Raw genomic sequence first — 23,549 nt, 5'->3', positions numbered from 1 at the left:
AGGCTTACATTCAGAGTCAGGATATGTAAGTAGTGGCCCTGGCTCTGCCACTAGTTGGCACTGGGTCGTATAACTTTTTGGCTTTGACTTTTTTGCAAAAATGAAATTATTGGATTAAATAAATACTCAGGGTTTTTTCAGTGCCAATATTTTATGATCTTATTATTCATTTTCAACTCAACTTAATGTTAAAATTACTAGATATTAGTAAAACTGTAAAGAAGGTCAGATTTGTCTTTAATTGTTTTTCACTTTTTTTGTGTATCTTTTTCTCTTTATGAGTGGTTGACCTTCCCTATCAGACTGTTCCTTGTCTGAGTTCAGGGAGGAAAGTGTTTTGAATTAATTTACACAGAAATATTAGAGAATCAATTTGTTATGCATTCTAGAAGAATACATATCTTATATCAAAGGATGAGGTCAATTTAAAGAACTATATCTTTAACAGTAGAATTTCAGACATCAGGTATGTGTGTGTGGATGCTTTGTTGGCATCCTTCAAATAATACCATAAAATTCTGTAATACAATCCAATAAAAAGCCAACTTTGTCAGTACAGGCAGAAGCAATCATCACCAACAAATATTTACTGAAAAATCACAGGGTACAGTATAGTATATAACTCCATTAAAAATAAAAAAAACAGGGGGCAGCTGGTAGCTCAGTGGATTGAGAACCAGGCCTAGAGATGGGAGGTCCTAGGTTCAAATCTGGCCTCAGACACTTCCTAGCTGTGTGACCCTGGGCAAGTCACTTGACCCCCATTGCCTACCCTTACCATTCTTCTGCCTTGGAGTCAATACACAGTATTGACTCCAAGACGGAAGGTAAGGGTTTAAAAACAAACAAACAAACAAACAAACAAACAAACAAACATATAATTAGAATGACTTTTAAATGAAATAAATCAACTTTAAAGCAAATAAATATAGTTCTAAGGGCAAAAGTTCTAATAAACATTTAAAATCCCTTAAATTATCTTTGATTTTTGGCATATATCTAATAAGGTTCAAATATCTTAAAACCTTTACAATAAATCCTAATACACACTGAATATTTACCTTGTCATTTGATTCTTGTTCCCACCATTCTTCAGAACTAGTTACACTAGACTGTAATATATTCAATGCATCTTGGGAAACACGCCACACACACACTAAACCATTCTGACAACCACTAAAAGAAAAGATAGATCACCCAAAAGCAGAATATATATCAATGTACAAGTGTATATTCAACAAGCACAATATTTATGAGGTAACACCAACAAAAACTTTATTCAAGTTTTTCACAGGGTATAAGTAATATATTATTCCTACATATATACAACACTTGTGAGTGTGTGTGTACACTACTGTGTGTTTTTTGGGGTGAAGTATTAGGAGAGTCTGGTCCAGTGATTTCATTGGCATAAGGGAACTTCTATCAATGCAGAATAGTAGCTATTCTACAGATTATATTGAAGGGATGCCTGGAGTACTGAGAAGTGAAGAGACTCATTAAAGGTTACCCAGTCAAATGCATTAGAGATATTACTTGAATCCAAATCTAATTCCAAGGATGGCTCTATCTCCACTATTATCTCATGCTAAGTATGTAATTATGTGTCCCATAATTTCAGTCAGTACTTTTTTACTTTTCTACAAAGGACTATGCACCTTACTATTTACCTTTCCAACTACACTTAGATATTGAAAAAATTGTTTAATTGAATATAGGTTAAAGGTGAGAGAATGGTAACATACGTAGCGATCAATAATTGCAACTTGGGTCCTTTTCCTGGTAGGTTACACCAGGCAATGCCATTCACGATAGATGAATGTGAAAGTGAGTATAAACATCTCCAGCAACCTGCCATAGGCCCCCAGAGCTTCACATTTTCTTCTTTGGCACATGTCATAAGAATATGGCCAGTTGGATCCCATTTTATACCAACAAGAGTGTCCTTAAAAATGAAAAGAGCAAAAAATGAAATTTAAGAAGGTATCTCTTTTTTCACAGGGCCTTTTATAAGGAAGCATGTAAGAATCCTGATTTATATTTCTCAAGTTTCTGCATTCAATATAGAAAGAGCACACAATCATTAGATCTCGTCATTAAATGAAGACAAACAACCCACAGGAATTGGATGCAGAATGAAATAAGCAGAACCAGAACATTGTACACAGTAACAACAATATTATAGAATGATCAACCATGACAGACTCTCATCCATACAATGATCCATGACACTTCTGAGGAGCTTATGATAAAGAATGCTGTCTACTTTCAGAGAAAGAACTGTTAAGAATCAGAATGTAGATCTCAAAGCATGAGATTTTTCATTTATTTGGGGTTTTGGTTTCATGTGATTATTCTCTTACAAAAATGAACAATATGGAAATATATTTTGCATGATAATACACGTACAATCCAGATTGAATTGCTTCCCAGCTCCAGGAGTAGGGAGGGAAGAGAGAGAGGAAGATAATTTGGATCATATAACTATGGAAAACTTATGTAGAAATTTGTTATTACATGTAATAGGTAAAAATAAAATCTTTACAAAAATAAATGAAGATAACATATTTTTTCTGCTTAATTCTGTGAAATCAATACCTTGCAAAAAGCATTGTCAACTGTGTGCATGGATTCTACCAAATCATTAAATTTTAATTAAGTGCTAAAGACCTTGAAGAGCTATATATACTGTTTAAAAATGTCTATCCAAGCAAAAATGCACACATCAAAGTTTTAAGATATCATCATTTTGGTCAGTGAAAATAAAAAGAGCTGATGATCTGAAGAAAATAGCTGTACCTTATGTGCATCGACCAGAATAATTCCTCCTTTTTCAAGTGGTTCCTTCATTCCTAACAACAATTTGCCATCAAAATATCCCACTGCAAAAGGTCTATCTTCACTGAACCAGGCAAGGCAGGTAACAGAAACTAAAGAATATAACAAATAAACTAGATTAGTTAGTCACAATTTAATAGAAAGTGATGTTTTAAGTGAAGTGAATAACATAAGTAATTTCTCCAAATTTTCTTGAATGCATTTAGACTAAATATAGATCAAAGATAAGAATTAAACTACCCTAATATCCATTCCTGGTATCTTTTAAGTAATATTTGTGAATGATAAGAATAACTTCATTTGGAACTTTCATTCTATTTTGGATGTTTGCTAGAACTAGTAATTAAACTGAATGAGAATTCATTAGTACCTTCCCTGCTTTCCTCCTCAATTTATGCTGCTCTTTCATCCCTGTTATATCCCAAAGGGGAGAACCAAGATATACTAAATTTCTAGAATGGCCATGCAGAAGTTAGTGCCAAAGCGTCCACAAATCCACATATGATATGCCTCAAACATTGTCATTCTAATTTTTATTTAACTTTCAAGGAAATATTCAGTTTTATTCAATAAGTAAACAACCTCTATAAACTAAATATCACAAATATATATGTATTACTATTTTTAAATGGTGAAGCTGTAGCCATTACTGATTAAATACTAACATTTCAAAAGTACTATTGAATAAGGTAGTAGCTTTGATTCATTACATATTTTCTCATTCAATGTAATTACTATCATGTAGGAGAGCTAAATATTTCTTATATTAAAAAGAGGTTTTCCTATTTGAAAAGGATGGCAACAATTGACCTAAATCTTTTAAAACAAAACATGCAGATATATTTAGATGCCATTACATGTTATCTGTTTTCTATTTGTCCAAAATGCTCTACTTGATGTGTTTGGTTATTGAATGTCTATTAGTTGATCATAGAATAAAAGCTATTTCAGAACAGATAGCTTTAAATAAACCTGTAATACCCCTTTTTCTCAGTGTCCAACCGATGGTAAAAGGAGTTCTATAAATAAAGTACTGAGAATGATTAGCTGTACTCTTTAAGAGTCAGTATTATCTGAAAGCTTTGGAGTAGGAGTCGGGATACTTGGATCTAAGGCACCAACTATATACTGTGTGACTATGAACAATTCATAGTCCAGTTGAATTTTAGCTTCTTAGTATGTTAAAAAAAAAACTTAAAAAAAAAATACTTGTACAATCTACCTCAAAAGGCTGTTGGGGGGGGAAGAAAAGTACTTAGTAAAGCATTAAGCATGAAACAAATATAATCCATTATTCCTATTTGTTTTTAAATACTGAATTCTAAAGGCAAAGCAGCCAATAACCATGACTGTATCTCTGACTACTTTTCTAGATTATGCTCAACCTTCTGATAGGCGAGTCTCGGAGCCTGTTTCAACTCCTAGATCATTCAGACAAAATATCAGTAACATTTATGTTACATTACTACTCTTGCTCCTTCTAGGGGTAAAATTAACTTTTCAAGTAGTAACCAATTCAAATGAAGCACTGACACGAGTAGAGGAAAAAGTTGTTTTAAAGGTAAAGGTAGATTATAACACTATTCATATTTACGTTTAAACTACTACCTCAATTCCCATAGTTAGACAGAAGTAATCTCTTACCATCCTTTCGATAACAATGCTCCAACTCTTTGCGATGCATAGTTGACACATCTACAACTTCAATTAGCCCAAGAGATCCATCCATCCGTCCCACTAACAATGACTCTGGAGAATCTGATGACCAAGTTGTAGCTGGACCTTCTTCTGGCCAAGCCAAAGCAGATACCCAATGTGGCTGAGTATCAACTAATGCTTTTCCTCCTAAGAGACAGAAATATTAACTAGTACTACCTGCTTAGTTCTTGTATAGTTTTTAAATGTTAAGCTGTCCATTTCATAATCCACTGAAGTCTGAAAGTACTTAAGAGTTTATAGAATTTTATCATGATGCTTTTTATATTACATAACATTTTTTACAGGTAACTAGATGGTGTAGTGAATAGAATTCTGGACTTACCTACATCATGGTGTTAATGTGAGGACCAAAGGAGATCATATATTTAGAATGCTCTGTAAACCTTAAATTACCACATAAATGCTAGTTGTTATTCTTATTCTTATTATATGAATAGTTCATCTTCATTAAAACTGGGAATTATTTTGCTGACTGGAAATGCTAGGAGAATCAAGTTTAATAATGGAGAAAGCAGCTAAAGAAGTTGTAATATTACTATATTACTACATTAACTATGAGGGCTTTCCAGAGCACAGCAGATTCAAAGTACCAAGTTGCTGTTTATCCTTTCATTTCCTTTTCTTTGAAGAACCATGTCATAGGGTCATGTCTGGACTTGTGCATGAATTAAATTTAGATGAAGTAGAGTTGCACAAAATCATCAGCCTCACTCTTTCTACCAGTCACCAAAGTCCAGTGGCAAGACAAAAGTCAGGATGACTGGTTGATGGCCCAGGGTGTAGTGGATGATCCTGGTATCTTCCATGTCTGACCAAGTTCTAAGTGCAGTACACAAAGAAGGTCCTGGATCTGAGCCCCAGTGGAACCAAGTGAAAGCATCAAGTAGGAAAGTAGGTAGGAAAAGCTGAACCAGAGGGAACTGTTTTAGAGTCAGGCATCCTGGAGATCATCAGTGGGAACTGATAAGCAGAGAGTAAAGGAAGACAAAAACTATACAGTTTGGGAGTTTTAATGGAGTGACAAATCTTCCTCTCTTACTTAAGCATTATTACTATATTACAGAACTGTACAATAGATGTTCATAATATAACTCAAGAAAAGTTTAAATTATATCCACTATATTTTGCTGAATAATGTTCCATATAATATCTTAAAATAATACATTCTTTCTAATAAACGGTATTATATTATTGGGCTAAATTTAAAAGCTAAACTGCAGTAGGAATACATGTAAACTATGGGTTTATAGTTGTAATGTAAAATAAATGCAGACTTTTTGAGTTCAAAGAAACATCTTAAGTACAAGATGGTAGAGTGTAAGGACACAATTAGACAGCAGTATCTGTTTGAAAAAGAACTGAGATTTTAGAGAATTACGGGTTCAATATAGATCAATGGTATAATAAGGCACCCAAAGAAAACTAATGTAATCTTAAGCTGCACGAATGAGATAGTCCATCCAGCAAGGTGACAGTCTTCTACTTTGCCTTACATCAGACCACATAAGAGCTCAGGTCTGAGTGTCATATTGTGGGAAGCATATAAATAAGATGAAGAGCATCCAGAAGTCAAAAACCAAGAAGCGAAAAGACCTTAAATTCAAGTCATATGAAATCTGCTTGAAGGAACTAGCTATATTCAACTTGAAGAGAGTATTTTTAGGAGGACAGGACCCAAAAGCTGCACATGAAGATAAGGCTATCAGGTGGAAAAAAAGATTATTTTGGTTCTTTTCAATCCCAGGGAGTAGAACTGGAAGCAAAAGCTGGAAGTTACAAAGAAATCAATTTAAGTTTAAAGTACAAAGGAAATTTTCCTAATGACTGTGGTAATCCAAACAAAGAATGGAGATAAGTGCCCAAGGTTCACTGGACTTCTTTAGATGTTATAGAGATAATTCTTAATCAGGTATGAGTTGGACTAGATTGTCACTAGGTTCCCTACTAACTTTGAAATTCCATACAAAATACTAACATGATGAAAATGATACTATCAAAGAGAACAGTTAAGAGAAAATGTAGTATATCTGTAAATATGTATACAAATACATACATATCTGCATGTAAATATGCTTTAATACTTAATAAATCTGTGATTTAACTGGTATGGGTACTTCCTCCACTAATACTAATCAATTCTTGCTATGCCTTATAAATAATTTCATAAGTTGTGATGAAGTAATTTATCACCTAGTGGCCATCTTTCTGATGGTAAATAAATGTTTGCAAATTTGGCTAGGTCAATTCTGAGACAGCTATTGAATCTCTACTTAATGACTTCTGAGTTTGGTAGAAACCACTAGAGATGTGCTCCCTGTTAGCAAAGCCTTCTGGATTTAAAGTTCATTGTGATGCCACAATAAGGCAGCAAGGAAGAACTCTGGTGGATTCAATAAATATAACACAAAACATCAAGTTTTCTATACTAAAAATGAAAAATTCAATGCAAACCAATATATATTTATTAAGTGCCAAATATGACCAAGACACACTGGGCTATGTGCTAGCAATACAAAAGTAAAAATAAAACAATCCTTGCCCTCAGGGGATTTATATTCTACTGAGGGGAATGGTAAGATAAAACTGGTACACAAATAAATACAATGTAAAGAAATTTGAGAAGGGAGACCACATACTAACTTGGAGGAATCAAGAAAGGCTTTACAGAGAAGGGGTCACCTGTCACAAACATGCAAAACTGACCTTATAATCTACACATGTATAGTGAGGTAGGTTCAATTTAACAATTACTTATTAAGTGCCTATTATGTGTGGCAACTGCAAACAGATTCTCTTTATTCTTCCATAACTCCAAATTTCAACTTGGAAACAAACAGAATTCTAAGCTTGAGAACTATTAGACTGGCAATTCTGTGAAATGGTTTATTTTCTTTTTAGGGACCTGAATGTACCATGTACCCAGGCTGTTCAACAGCTTTTACCTAAAAGATCTAAGGTTTTTGTTTTTTAAAGCATCAATGTTTGGATTAACAAAATAAAGAGAAATTTAGAATCTGCACAAATTGACTTTCATAGTCTATTAGGATGTAAAGAATTATAATAGTACAGAAAAAAACATCTGTGTCAAAGAAAAATTCTGTACTGATCTTACCATTAACTTGCCAGATATTCACCATCTTCTCTAAAGCCCCAGCTAGATATTTGCCACTGATACTCCAAGAGACTGGTGAGAAACTTGGATCGCTAGGTGATCCTAGGCTTTCATCTGATTCACATTCCCTAGAACACAAGAGGCAAAATGTACAAGTCTATGAAGCTATCTATTCTTTAACCCCATTCTTATGAAAAGCCATATTAAACCTCTCAAATAAAATGATGTGCTCATATGTTTATATCTATTTAATCATGAGGACATAAGTTGTAAGTACAGCAATTTTATCTGATTTTTACACTGTCATGTCTAACACTTAAGAAATATATATGTCTAAAAATGTAGTGATATTACCATTCAGCAATCCAATCCTATGTTTTTTTTATTTTATACATTTAAAAACATTCTGAGAAGGGGCTTTCATAGTATTTTGCTTATGTCAAAGTATAAGAAGACACAAAAAAATAAGAAAATAGACTTAGTGGATAATATTCTAGCTGGAGTCAGAGTTCAAGTTTTGCCTCTGATATTACTAGTTGGCTGACTGGATAAAACACATGTAACCCTTTTGAATGCTAAATTAAGTATGAGTTTCTAATCTCCATCTGTGAAGGCAATTACCATACAGGTACTTACACTGATGGAATTACAGGTCTAAACTATACTTATTCAATATCCAATTTTTATAAAGAAAACAATTCACCAACCAATGGTGGACTGATCATTTCAAAGATTTTGTATATGAGATTCGGAGCTCACAATTTCCCATTTATTAATTCTCTAGGGAAGTCAGGATCCCATGACTGTCAAAACCTGCATCTACTGTTAGAAAACATTCTGCTTTATGAATCACTAAATACATGAGAAAGTATAGTACAGTGGATTAGGATCCATCCCTGGAGTGGGAAAGACTGGCTCAAATTCCATCTCTAACACTTAATGATTATAGTATCTGGAACAAATTCCTTATCTTTTCATGCCCTAGGCCACAGGGATCAAACTCATCTGAAACTCCCAGTGCTATCAGCATCTGACTGACAGAGGAAGTTTCTTTACTAAGAGTTCCCTTTACTAATAAAATCACAAATCTGGACTCCTCTCCCATATATATATATATACACACACACACACAAACACATACATATTATGTAATCTATATATGACTGTGTATACATATGTATATGTACATATAGAAACTAAAGCAAAAATAGAATTAATTAAAACTGCTATTTTTTTTTTTAAAAACCCTTACCTTCCGTCTTGGAGTCAATACTGTGTATTGGCTCCACGGCAGAAGAGTGGTAAGGGTAGGCAATGAGGGTCAAGTGACTTGCCCAAGGTCACACAGCTGAGAAGTGTCTGAGGCCATATTTGAACCTAGGACCTCCCGTCTCTAGGCCTGACTCTCATTCCACTGAGCTGCCCCCTAAAACTGTTATTTTTATATCTATGAAGAACCATGAACCAAAAATAAACTTTAAGTATAATGCATTAAATAGTGAAACATTTTGCCAGCATGAAAAGCTGTAGCTTAAACACAAATAAATTCAAATTCAACCTTTTAAAAACTGTATATATTCTAGAATACTTTAATAGTATTGGAGATTGTTGTTCAGTCATTTTAGTTTGGTCCAACTCTTTGTGACCTTATTTGGGGTTTTCTTGGCAAAGATACAAGACTAGTTTGCCATTTTCGTCTCCAGCTCATTTTACAGATGAGGAACTGAGGCCAACATAAATTAAGTGACTTGCCCAGGGTCATACAGCTAGTGTCTGAGGACAGATTTGAACTCACAAATATTAGTATTCTCACTTGAGGAAGATTAAGCATATTTTTTCTGAATACATATGAAAACCCAACATTTTTAGTGTATTTTGTTTTCTCTTTTATTTAATTTTTAAAAGGGCAAAGTAATATGTATTTGGGATAACTGGATTTTTAGTTTATCCATGAGTAGTCTAAAGATGAATTGTTATGTTAAAACTCACAATCTGTTGAATACACAAGTTTGTTGTAGTGAATACTGCTTCTTGGTTACATTCCAAACTCTTATGGTGCCATCATTGCCACTGGTTGCTAGAAGTCCTTTTTTATTACACCAAACACATGTCATTACCTAGAGAAGTTGAAAAAAGATAAGTCCAAAGTTATCTTAAATAAGGAAAAACAATCTCCCATGGCATTGTAAAAGGAAAGAAAAACTTACCACTTCAGCAATGCAATTTGCATAGACTAATTCCTTCCTAAATATGCTATAAATCATGTTTGTGGTTATCCGGAGTATGAGTTAACATACTGCAACTTTCAAACATTGAATATTTTATCATTGTGAGGAATGTATAAAGCTTGGTTTGAAAATTAATAAGCTTCACTAAATATGTTAAAATACTAAACAAAAGATTTTAGAATTCCAAAAAGAAGACAGAACAAGAAAGGATTTTTATCCCTTTTGTTTTTAATTTTAAAAGGGGTAGGGACAATCTCCATTTTCTATAATAGTCTACCACTATTCAGGAGGCTAAAAGTTAGTGGGAAAGAGTAAGGCTATTACTTATTTTTGCAATTATTTTCCTTAGGAGTCTCCTTCCACTCAAATCTCATTTTTTACATTTGAATATCACATTGAACACACAGACCCATTTAAAAGTCAAGAGTTGGCAATTATCTAAGAAATCTAGGTAATTCAAAAGATTGCAATGTTTAGACACTTAAGTTCATGTGTCAGGAATTAGCTTGACATTATCCAAACATTTGTATAACTGTTTGAATATCAAAATCCATTACTGTTAAATCACAAAACCCAGCACTTTATAGAACGCTAAATCTGCAGTTAGAAGACCTCCCATTTATTGTTTTGGGACCACACAAAAGCCATTTAGCCTCTTTAGGCTTCAGCTTTCTCATCTGCAAAATGACAAAGTTAGACTAGAGGATATCTCAGGGTCTTTTCTGGTTCCAAATTTATGACCCATGACAATACATACCCTATTTTGATGAGCTTCCAACTTTATAAAGAAACATTTCCTCAGATCTCCTCCAATGTCAGCCAAAGTCTGAGGACTAGTTTGGTTGTCTCGATCATGTGCAGCAAGTGTCCGCACAAGTTGTTGAGCAGCCCACTGCCTATGTTGTGAGGACAACCTTGAAGAGAGGCAGCAAGCTGCCAATGCATTAGCCAGCTCCAGAGGGCCTACAGCAGAAGGATCATAGGAAGGATGGGCATACAATTGGGCAATTAAACCTGCTCAAACAAAACAGTGAAATGATGCCCAGATGAGAGATGGTAGTACTGAACAAGCAAAAGTGGCATAACCTACATTCTTCCCAGAAAAAAATTCTTACAAGAGATAATTTTACTAAAATATGCATCAAAGGTACAATATTAACTTCACAGCTAATGTAATAAGATGGAAACATTAACTTTTCACATTTTATATAAATATACTTAAGTCTTTATCCTGAGCAAAATATAGTTTTTAGTTGTGTCATCAGAATTAGAAGTAATCAAAAATCCTACAGTAGGTTAGTGACAGTATCTACTAAAGATTAAGTTGGGCTTAGCTTCTGCTTTTCCAAAATTAACCCATCAACCCATTGAAGAACTGGGAAGTCAGGTTGTAAAAGCCCATTTTTCTTGTTCAAAAAAATATTACTAACACCTAGACTTGAAAAATGGATTAGGAATACCTACAGATAAAAAGGATAGAAAGAATTCTTAAGTATTTCCAAGTTTTACATTAGGCTAATTAAATATGAATATACATTTAATAGAATAATATTTTACTTTCTTAAATATAATTATATAGGGGGAAAATCATAGTTCTCAAATTAATTTCCACAATAAATTTAAAAACATGACATTATCTTCTAATTTTCTTTGCATAAACATAAATATACCAAGGCATTTATTCTATGCACTCATCTCCCCCTACCATGTTCCCAAGTTATTTGATATAAACTATGCAAAAAATATAGATTTTAAAATGTAGTTAAAAAAAACATGTCAAAAATACTTATTTTATCATGAATTAGGATGACTGAACAATATATAAAGTACCTTTCTTCTCAATTTCTGCTTTATCATAGTTAGGTCTCAGTTTAGCTCCTTTGTCTGCTAACAATGCCACAAGGGCCTGAGTTACTACAAAGTTGGGAGAAGTCACAAGCTTGTTTTCTTCTGCAATTCCTCGGAGAAAGCTGGGCAAAAACTTGAGCTGAATTGGATCATCAACTGTAGTTAAATTAACACCTGTTGCAGCAGAAATCAAGTTCTAAGGAGACAATTAAGACAATATTTTTCAAAAAAAATTTTTTTTACAGATTAGGACAAAAGACAATTTCCTTTTCAATGATTTTCAAGAACAATGCTGGACAGAGAGGGAGAAAGTAGGAGTGAAGGGTCTGGGAGGAGAAGAGAAGCAAATAGATTACATGAAATCCATCTACCTGTGTACACAACTGTACCAGCAGTTTTGCAGCACTAGGAGTATTAGATGCCAGACAGCCCACAGCTGTGCTTAAATAGGCTAGACATGATATTGGTTTGTTGGTCTTGCTGTGAACTCCTCGAGAACGTTCTGAGGAAGAAGCCACAGAGGAAGGACTTGTAGAGAGGCCAGCTCTCCCTGCTGCAGCCAAGCACATTAATCGAACCAGAGTTCTGATATCTGTTAAACCCAAGGACTCAAGGCCAGCAGCAAGACTACAACTGGAACCACTGTTAAAAAAGGAAAATACTTTAGAGGAAAAAGAAAAAGTTAGATTTATAAAAAAAATGAAATTCCACATTATATGTATTATAGGTAACAATAAAAGATAAGCTTCATTAGCATATTATCATCAGCATAAGACATGAAATTATTATCATATTATTTTATTTTGATCTTTAGCTTAATTACTATATATTTTTAGCTTAATTACTATATTTCTTACCTTAAAAGTATTTTAGTGATTTGTGACTCTTTCCCCCCCACTACAATTTTTCAGTTATTATATGCCAATACAGGGCCACCACTTGAACCATGTTAATTTAAATCTTTGAATTACTTTGACCGAACAGTGGCCTAATCAATCAAATAACATGCTTGGCAATTATTCCCAATAAAGAGAATTAACTAAATTAAAAACAGTGCATTTGTGAATGTGCTGATCACAGTACAAATTATAGTTTAGCCTATAATATGGATTTATGTACCTTGAATGTAACAGTAGAAGATTAATTTATAAGTAAACTATGAATTTAAATGTTGTATATGCCCCTACTAAAATGGCTATGTTTCATAATTCAAAAACTTTTAATTTAGTCAGGTACCCAACTATACCAACTATCCAATGAAGATTCACAGATAAAGTTAAGTAGTATCACTGGATACAGAAACTAATACTCACCTGACAGAAAGCAAGGAAAGTGCTCTCATCACCATTGTTCTTGCTAGAAGAACCTGAGCTGCTGCAGTCACTCTTCTTAAAGCCATTACACGATCATGTGGATTTGCCAGAGCAGCAGCTTGCTCTCCTAATGTGATTCTACCTGAAGAACTTTTTTCTACAGAGCCATGGCAACCTATAAAACACAAAATTTTGCTTAAGTCTGAACAAGCAAGGAAGAAAAATATCTTGGCTTTCCCCTGCTATATTAGCTTCAGATGCTATAATTAAACTACCATTTTGATCAATTCAGGTCAGATTTTTATATGAGGAAAATAGCAATACTTATTTATTCATTTCACAAGCCTTCATTAAGTACTTTATATGCCAGACATTTTGCTATGTGCTGAAGAAGATAACAGCCAACAATGAAATAATCCCTACTCTCATAAAGCTCACATTCTATTAAAGAAAAATAACACCTAAACAGAAAGATAGTATTTTTTTAAAATTTAAAATTTTTTTTAAAGTTAATATAAAATAATTTCTGAGTTGGGGAATGAACTAACAATTAAGGATGTCAAGAAAGGTCTTTTTAAGAGTTGGCATTTGAGCTGAGCCTTGAAGCAAGTCAAAGGTGAGGAAGAAATGTATTCCAGGAACAAAAGATGGCCAATGCAAGTTAAGAGCCATTTTAATTCAACTTTTGAAATCATGATGTATCTAATAATGCTTGAAATGGGCCATTGGAAGGACTTAGTAGTCTCTAGTAAATAGTTTTTCTTTAAAATGGTATTTACTTTAGTTTTTTGCATCTTTTGTCTATTTTCATTAACCTTTCTTTTGTCCATGTCTCCTATACATCCTACATCCAAAGGAAAAGAAGAAAGACAATATAATAATTGGTTCATTTCTACGTTCCTTCACCACAGAGAAAAAAAAATCAAGATCTTGTACCATAAAATGCTTCTAACTGGAGGAGGACAGTACTGGGCCCTTTGACTTGTTAGGAGAAACAAACAAAAAATTACTATTACTTATATTGTAATCCTATGATCATTTGTTTGTCCAAGAAAGTGCACCAGTATCCCATGGCTACATATTTAAGTTTACCTATTTGCATCAAAGTTTCTTCCATACTGTTAGTGGCAGTAACCATTGCCACAGATGCGCCAAGTGGATCACTATCAGGGAACTGAACTGGCTCTGGTACAATACGGCGGTCATTTAAACCTAGTGGTCCAGCAAGCAATTCAAATTCTTCTTCACCAGTAAGTTTGTCATCCTCATCAACATCCAGCATGTCCCAGTCTTCTATAATTTAAGTGTATAATAAATGATGGGAAGATGTACACAAAACATAATGTTGGCACACAGTTAGTTGATGTGATGGTTGACATATCTGGGTTCTTTAACTTATATTCACTACAAGAAATGCTAGCAAAATGAATAAGAACACTATCTCATGGTGATATAAACCTACTAGATATACGGTCCTGAAACTAAGAGGAATGTAATGGGATTAATTACATGAACACAACTGTAATTAAACCAATGACAATAAACCAGGCAGTAGAGAACTGATATTTCAAATAATCTAAGAAGCATTAGCATCGGGCACAAGTACCTAGCACTATGTTCCACAAAAGTAAACTTTATAAATAAATGCTTCTCTTATTAATCAATTCTTAAAAATTTTTAGCAAGATCCAAAGTGCTTTACACATGATTCACAAAGCTTTCTAAAATGTATTAAATAATGCTTTCCTGATCTTATAAACAAAAAAGAGTAAATAGGTTTCACCTGCTCTTCAGGGCCCCAGGACAGCATAATGAATAAACATGTGGATAGAGCCTGATTAGATACATTCAGGCAGGCTTTACAAAGGCTGGTTGGGCAGATGTGAGATTGCTCACTGTTCACTGCCTGTCATTTCTCCTTCCTGGGCTTCCAGTGCCTCCTCTATAACAGGAAGAGATCAGAAGAGATGATCTCTGAAGTCCCTTCCATATCTAAATCCTAGACAAGTCATTGTGTTATGCTACAATGCCAGTGGGTGCTATTGGAATTTTAAGGTCAGGAGTCCCTATGTTCAATATACAGACTTCTGTTTCAGTTTGTCTTTGCTTTTTATTCCCCCCCCCCCCAATTAAACTACAAAACATTACTTTCCTTGATGTCAGGCTGCAAAAGAAGTCAGCCATTCATGCCTTGTAATCTGGTATGGGTTATGAAACCAGAGACCTCTCATGCATAATTAGAGTTAAGACTAAAGTAAATTAAATTAAGCTCTGAGTGAAGATTTGGAGGTCTCTTACAAGTAAAATGTATATGATTTAATACATAAATTTGTGATATTTATTCTATTGAGAAACTAAAAAATTCCCTTTTATATGGAATTTGCAGAAGCAGTGATTATATTTCCAAAAATTTTTGCTGCTGCTGCTGCTGTTGTTGTTCAGTTGTTTCAGTAGTATTGTCTGACCCTTCGTGACCCTATACAAGGTTTTCTTGGCAAAGATACTAGAATGGCTTGCCATTACCTCCTCCAGGTCATTTTGCAGATATGGAAACAGGCCAACAGGGTCATACAGCTAAATGAAGCCAGATTTGAACTTAGGAAGGTAAGTCTTCCTGACTCCAGGCCCAACATTCTATCCACCATGCATCTAGCTCCCCAAAATTATTAAGTCTATTTTCTTTTACCTCTGTACTGAATACCACCGAAGAGCTCCATGTTTCACATTGAAAACAGCTGTAATATATACGCTGAATACACACATTCACACATATTTAAAACACTTTTAATATAATATATGATTTGCAAAGGAATAACATATTCCAAATACCTGATAGAAGTACTTTTCACATGGACTCAAATAGCAATGCCAGAACTGAGATTCTTTATCTTTCATTTAAATGTTTTTTTTTTCCCCAAAATACTACACTCTTATTTGTCAGGTAAATTAAAGTGTTAAAGATATGCAAAATATTAAAATATTGAAAGCTTAAAAGCTAAGGAAAACATATTTAGTGATTATACTATAAACTATGGACTAGTAATAAAACAGAGAAACTCTCAAAACAACTACCTTCATACACACTGTCTTGCTTGCCAATTAGATCTGGAGCCTGTCCCTTGTACCTGCACCAAAAATAAAAAAAATCTTATTTTTATATGTAAAGCATATCTAATAATTAGAAATGTAAGTTAAATTAGTAAAACCATGCAAAATCAAACAATAAAGTTCATGTTTCATTCCCTGTATAAAAGCCATAATAAAATAGATGAATCATGGGGTAGAGGAAGAGGAAGGGATATACTTGGAAATAAATGTAATATAGAAACAAAAAAGTATCAATGAAAATAAAATGTTTAAAAAAAGGCAAGAAGTGACAATTCCTCAAAATTTCCCATGGAACTGTCTTGACTGAATTAAAATACTGCTGACAACCTAGTCCATCAAAAGCAGGAGTTTTGTTTAAATAAGTTCAATTAAATAAAAGCTGTAATGCTAAATTCTCTTTTCATCAAACATGTGATCTTAAAAACATCTTAAGTGGTTGGTTAAAAAACTGGCACCAAGTACATATTACTGAAGTCAGCAAGTGATCTAAGTACTTCCCAAGTCAGGGCTTTCCAGCTGGCCTATAACATCAAACTGAATGACAGATACATCTTAAAGTTTGACCTCATATAGAATTCACAGTCATGAATCCCTCTCATCCCCCTGTTCCTTTTTTTTTTTTTTTTTGGCACCTCTCAGAAATTCCCAACACAGAAGTGAAATGAGAAATATATTCCCATCAGTTAGTACTTTGGGATCTCCACTTTCATATTCATCTATGACCAGATAAACTTTCCCTTGTTCCCATACCAAACCTCAGTAATAGATCATTCAATTTATTCAAATATCATTTATAAAAACTGCCTATTAAGTGCAACATTGTGCTATAAACTGAAAGAATGAGAAAAAAATGCTCTCCTCTTTAAAGACCTAAAAGAAGTATACAAAGAATATCATTGCCAATTTCCCCGCAAATAAATTTGAAAAAAAGTTCATACCTTTCAGAAATTGATGTCTTGGATTTAGTCTTCAGAGTCAAATATTTCTCTCTGCAGCTGCCACACAAGAGGTAATATGGATTTCCACTTCCACATTCACCACCAAACCATCCATCTACATAAGAACCATTGCTCCGATAGCCCTGCCGATTAGCACTCCTACCACAGCCAGGATGGTTTCTTTTCATGTGTTGGTTGAAGCTGACAACACTGGATTCACACAACTCACACACCACCACTTCTTCTCTGTCTTCTGATTCGCAAACATGCTGTATAAAATTATTTTCATATTAAATTATTTCTATTTTGTGCTGTAATACTATTGCTATGATTATAACAGAAATATAGCATTAAAGGTACATAATTTTAACATAAACTACTCAGTAAGCGGGACCTGCAAATTCACAACAACTCAAGAGAGACTGGCCTGGTAATTGACACAGCAAGTGAAAGAAAATGCATATTGCCCACACTATATAATACAGCAGGAAGGGGAAACAGATAATATATAGGATAATAATAATAATAATAATATAAAGATAACATAAAGGATGTAGGTTCAAATTCTGGCTCTAGGAACTATGTGGCCTTGGACAAGATATGTCAGCTTCTCTGGTTTTGTTTACAAAGTTCTTAAATGATTAGGTTGAACAAAATCATTTCTGAAGTGCTTTACTGCTCTTAGTCTAGGCTTCTGATATCTATTTGGAAATGCAAAAATGGATGCCACGAAGCTAAGGATATCTAACAAAATAAACAATAAATTTAGGCACTGAAAAGATCCTAACAGACTGGAACACTTAAACTGAATCTAGTAAGATGAAATTCAACAGGGAACAAATCAGTACATTGAGGTTCAAAAAAATTAACTTCAAAAGTAGAAGATAGGAATACAACATAGATAGACAGAAACTAGTCTAAAAAAAAAATCTGGGATTTTAATGGACCACAACTTGAATAAGTCAGCAATATGATATATCAATCTGCCAAAGAAATAATGCAAAGCTGCATTAAGGAAAGCTATGTCCAGGATTAGAGAGGTTAACAGTCCTACTATATTTTTTCCCTAGTCAGAAGACACCCTGAGATAAGCATAGTGAGCAGGAAAGGCACTGGATCCTAGGTTGGAGAACCCAAGCTAGAGCCTGGCTTTGTTCTATCCTCTTTATGCAACCTTGGACAACTTATTTCACTTCTGTGGGGCCTTAGTTTCCTCACCGGTAAAATTCTGGGGTCATACTAAACTAAGGTCCCTTCGGCCTAAAATCTATGATGCCCTGATCAGTTGTATTCACTGCTGTATGAAAAACTTCTGAAAGTACTGGAGATATTTATCCTGGAGAAGAATAGATTTAGCAGAGACACAAAAGCTGTCTTATAGAATTTGAAAAGCTGTCAAATGGGAACAGTCAAAATTGTTTGTCTCCAGAGGCCAGAACCAAGCATTAAAAGCAAAAATTGCAAGCTATGTTTACACTACTATAAGGGAAAATCTCCTAATAATTAGAATATTCTGAAAGTGGGATAAGATACTTCAGGGAATAGTGCATTTCCTATTACTAGACATCGTTAGGCAAAGGCTGGATAACTACTTGCTACAATATATTTTAGAAGTAATTCTTATTCAGGTACAGTTTGAACTGGAGAGGTAGCCTTGGGCTACTGTCCAACTTGGGTTCTATGATTCTGAGTTAGTCCACCAATACCTCTATTCTGAATAAACAGAGTAAACAACAAACTGGGCCTGGACTTGAATAGGAGGATAATATGCTAGATAACATCTGGGAAACTACACAATGTTTTCATTAATCCAAAGAGGTTTCTTGACAAAAAAAACCTCATCTTTTTAATATCAGTATTCTCTTTTCGCTAAAAATGGCAGAGAAGTTACTGATATGATATGATATGATATGATAAAGGGAGTTTTCTATACCAATAAAAATAGAGGTCCAGTTGCTATTCCTTTTTTCTGAGTGATGCTAATATAGTTGTGAATCACAGAACAGCACAACTTCAAAGCAAAAACTGCAATGGAAAGACATGGAAGAGAGAAGTAGCCAGTAGCATGTTAATTAACAATGCAAGAAATTACAGAAATGACAAATGACAAAAATTAAGCTCTTTGAAACTGAGTTGCTTGCAAAGTGAAAGCAAAGGATGGGATGGGCAATCTAAGAGTTAAACTATTGTCTAAGAAATATTAAAAGTCTTAAGGATGACTTTCAGTGCATTAGGGTAGCTCCTTTACAGCAAATTATGGGAAGCCACAAACAGAACTTCAAATGATGGCAAAGTATGGGAGGGTTAAAACTTCTACTAGTGGAAGGAAGTATTCATAATGAGGATATGATAGATCCATTTAGATAACTGAGGTATTCTGTATGTGGCATGAAAACTTTGCTTTAAATTTAACTGTGCTCTATTAAGAATTTCTTCTAATTAATTTGTCTCTTAAAGCATACCAATGTTCCTGACCCTCCTTTGGACTACAGAATTAACTAGTAAAACAATAAGCCTTCTAAGAAACACTTAAGAATAAAAATGAAAAACTGCCTCTACCTCAAAAATTCAAGGAGACATTACAAATGCTGGCTTAATATTAAAAGGAATGCATTTTCAATTTAAAATGCCTCATATTTTCTATTTGGATTTCTCACAGGCTCTTGGCAAAATTACTAAATTTTATCCTATTTATTTAGTTTATTTAATATGGTTTCTCTTCTCTGTAGGATTTAAAGAGTAAAGGCTTCCAAGCAGAAATCTGTGAATTCTTCATCCTACTGAAAAATATAATGTTCTGTTCTCATCTAGACCCATCTACATATCCTGTCATGGAAAGAATTTATTAGCAAGTTCTAAGTACATATTATTTCTTAGAATGGACGAAAGATTACATTGACTAAATAAGATTATTTGAATTCCAATAGCCATATTAAAACAAAAACTCTTATACTGAACATCTAACCTTGCTAAGATGATTCCTGTATTATAATTTGTCTCCAACAATGGAATAAATCAAATAGCACTGCTTCATTAAGAGGTTACAAACTAATAATATACATAAAGAGAAGATATTTTGTTTAGGTTTTTCTCATTTGTTTGCAGTCATGAAAATAACTAAGCAATAATTTAAAAAAAATTTTAAGATAGCTATCAAAAAGATAGCTATTTCCTATCTTCAGATATTAGACAATAAGCTGTTGATAGTAAACACAACAAAAATAAGTCAAAGCAGCCCAAGCTGCAGTCACACACACCCAGGTAGGCCAATCCAATACCTCTGGGATCCACATTCCCAGAATATCATTATCACTGGTCAGGTCTTGTCCAAACATTGCCTCCATTGCTTCATCATCTAGATCAATTTCCAATTCTTCATCCAAGTTAAAGTCATATAATGCCCCAGGGTCTTGCTGTAAAGAAATTCCCTCTCTTCGACTTTGATTCCTATGGGCCTGTACAGAACGGTATAACCCCGCTCAGAACAAAAAAAGAAAAACATTTTACTTGCATACAAAAAATACAATGTTAATTGTTAATATAGTGTGAGAAGGGAACTTAGCTAATATTGAGACTGATGACCACGAAGGCAAGAATGTAAACCCAAAAAGTTATATTCGCACGTCCAAGCAATATTGAACATATATATCAGTGGTTCCTAAACTTTTTTGGCCTACTGCCCCCTTTCCAGAAAAAATATTACTTAGCCCCCTGCAAATTAATTTTTTAAAAAATTTTAATAGCAATTAATAGGAAAGATAAATGCACCTGTGGTCATCACTGCCCCTCCTAGATTGCTGCAGCACCCACCAGGGGGCGGTGGTGCCCACTTTGGGAATCACTGATATATATTATTCTGTGTTCTATACAAAACCTTGTATTTTCTAAGAAAATAACTAAGAAGAATTGCCTAATGCCAACATTGGTCCTCTGAATACTTATCAGTTCACTTGTTCTTTCTAACTGTTGGTATTAAGCCCACACTTATAATGTCTTATTTAAATGTGTGTATCATCTCCTACGTAAGCTATAAGTACCTTTAGGAGACAGAGGGACAGGCTGTTGTAATTATTCAAATCTACCAGAATAGTACCTTGATCAAATCATTTAAGTTCTCGGGTTTTGGTTTCATCATCTATAAAAAGAGTGCATTGAACTCAATTATCTTTAAGATCCCTCTTAATTCCAAGGTTCTAATCCTGGCAAAATGCTTTGTACCTAAATGATACCTGGACAAAGAGACAGCAAACTGGAGTAAAAAGAGCACTGGTAAGGCAGCTGGGTAGCTCAGTGGATTGAGAGCCAGGCCTAGAGATAGGAGGTCCTAGGTTCAAATCTGGCCTTATCTTCCTAGTTGTGTGACCCTGGGCAAGTCACTTAACCCCTATTGCCCTTATACAATACATAGTGTTGATTCTAAGATGGAAGGTAAGGGGGTTTAAAAAAAAAGAAAGAGCACTGGACCAGAGTCAAAGGAACTAGGTCTGAATCTACTAACTGCTCCTTACTATCTGTATGATAAGCAAGTTATTGAATTGTTCAGGGCTTCAGTCTCATAAGTAAAATGAAGACCTGGACTAAACAATTTCTAATTTCTAACATCCATTCCAGTTCTAAGTATATGATTGTATGAAAACAGAATAGTATGAAATATAGAATTACCTGCTCTTGCCAGCAATGTCCGAGCAGCTAAATCAAATTTGTGTCTTCTTGTTACTGCTGATCGACTCCTTGAAGGAGGTACACTTCCAGAAGCTGTATTTTCCGAATGATCCAAATTATCAGAGCTGCAAAAGAATTTCAAAACAAGAACAGAAACTGAAAAATAGAAAGAATAACCTAACAAACATTCTGAGTTATGACATAACTGGGTAATGGTTTTTCTCCCCTTATTTAAAATATAAATGAAGGTACAATTAAAAAAAAAATTTAGCAGGGTACCTATTGTAAAGCAAAAAGAATGATAGTGTGTTACAAGGGACTGGGCACTGGCGCTGGAAAAAGAGACCTGTATTCAAATCCTACATTAGGCCCTTACTATTTATGTAACTCTGGAAAAGTCATTTGAACTCTGAGCCTCTATTTCCTCAACTATAAATTCTGGGATTGAACTGAATTGGCTTCTGAGGTCCAGTTCCAGGATAATAAGTGATTTGTCAATCTAATCAATAGATAAGCTCTGAAATAAACCTCTTTTCTTGCATGTGCCCCAACTCATAAAAAGAGCAATATTCTGATTCTGCTCCTTGCTCAAAATATAATTATGGAAATGGATGCAGGTAGAGAAATCATTTTAACTTTTTTTTTTTTTAAACCCTTAACTTCTGTGTATTGACTTATAGGCGGAAGAGTGGTAAGGGTAGGCAATGGGGGTCAAGTGACTTGCCCAGGGTCACACAGCTGGGAAGTGTCTGAGGCCGGGTTTGAACCTAGGACCTCCTGTCTCTAGGCCTGACTCTCAATCCACTGAGCTACCCACTTGCCCCCATCATTTTAACTTTTAACTCACATGATTTCTTAGAATGTAAGATTAAGTAGTAAGAGCAACTAAAATGTTTAATGTAATCAAAATCAAATGTGACTGCCAATGCCTGAAAAATTTTCATGTTTGGAAAAACTACTTCAAAGGACTAATTCAAAGAAATTTATTTCATCATATCTTCTTGTCTAGGGAGCCCATGTATTGGTAACATGGTTTAAATATATTAATGCAGCTTATAGAGATATATGCATGTTCTTATTTTGAATTCTAGGCAAAATTTGACCCCACAAATCTCCCACCATTTCAGTTCTTCTACTTAAGCATACCAACTTCATTCTAACTCCTCTATTTTACTGAGAAGAAAAATGAGGGATTAAGTAAATGTGCCCAAGGTATAAGTGTCAGAGGCAAAATCTGAAACTTGGCCATCCTCTTTCCAAATCCACTGTCCTATCCACTCTCCATACTGCCTCTTCTCTTCTAGCTTCCATGGAACTGGTCCATCTATGTAAATTACTGATAAATCTATTTATATAGTCCAGATCTCTCTCCTAAGCTCCAGTCCTATAATACAGCTAAATGGATATTTCCACTGGCAGGCATCTCAAACTTAACACGTACAAAACCTACATCATTCAAATTGTTTAACTCTCTCTGTTGATGAAACCACAACTCTCCCAGTCACTTGAGTTCACAAACTTGAAGCCACACCAGACTGTTCCTTCTCCTTCAATTCCTATATCCAATAAGCTGCTAGGTCTAGGTTTTGTCCATCTCCAAAACAAAAAATCATGTCTATATTCTTCTCCCTATTCACACAGCTTCTACCTTAATTCAAGCCCTTATTACCCTTTGCCTAGATAATTTTAATAGTGTTCTAATAGATTTCCCTGCATGCATCATCATTTTTCTTCAATTCACCTTCCACTTATCTGCAAAACTGATATTCCTAAAACAAAGATAG

General features: G+C 34.3%; 1 protein-coding gene across 1 annotated transcript in view; it reads right to left on the bottom strand.

Annotated features, from left to right (window-relative positions):
* Positions 1 to 23,549, bottom strand: part of HERC1 (HECT and RLD domain containing E3 ubiquitin protein ligase family member 1) — a 196,236-nt gene that overhangs the window by 58,456 nt on the left and 114,231 nt on the right. Inside the window, exons 42-56 of the mRNA XM_044665362.1 lie at positions 21,766 to 21,890; positions 20,361 to 20,581; positions 17,104 to 17,372; positions 16,130 to 16,182; positions 14,151 to 14,351; positions 13,059 to 13,233; positions 12,117 to 12,387; positions 11,728 to 11,941; positions 10,655 to 10,860; positions 9,659 to 9,786; positions 7,670 to 7,797; positions 4,483 to 4,683; positions 2,800 to 2,930; positions 1,746 to 1,945; positions 1,062 to 1,176 (exon numbers count right to left, since the gene is read on the bottom strand). Of these exons, the coding sequence (XP_044521297.1) occupies positions 1,062 to 1,176; positions 1,746 to 1,945; positions 2,800 to 2,930; positions 4,483 to 4,683; positions 7,670 to 7,797; positions 9,659 to 9,786; positions 10,655 to 10,860; positions 11,728 to 11,941; positions 12,117 to 12,387; positions 13,059 to 13,233; positions 14,151 to 14,351; positions 16,130 to 16,182; positions 17,104 to 17,372; positions 20,361 to 20,581; positions 21,766 to 21,890 (2,638 nt within the window). The remainder of the gene's footprint in view (positions 1 to 1,061; positions 1,177 to 1,745; positions 1,946 to 2,799; positions 2,931 to 4,482; positions 4,684 to 7,669; positions 7,798 to 9,658; positions 9,787 to 10,654; positions 10,861 to 11,727; positions 11,942 to 12,116; positions 12,388 to 13,058; positions 13,234 to 14,150; positions 14,352 to 16,129; positions 16,183 to 17,103; positions 17,373 to 20,360; positions 20,582 to 21,765; positions 21,891 to 23,549) is intronic.

This window comes from Gracilinanus agilis, chromosome 2 (genome assembly GCF_016433145.1).
Source record: "Gracilinanus agilis isolate LMUSP501 chromosome 2, AgileGrace, whole genome shotgun sequence".
Lineage (NCBI taxonomy): Eukaryota > Metazoa > Chordata > Mammalia > Didelphimorphia > Didelphidae > Gracilinanus > Gracilinanus agilis.
The sequence above is the reverse complement of the archived record's forward strand: the minus strand, read 5'-3'. Positions and strand labels throughout refer to the sequence as shown.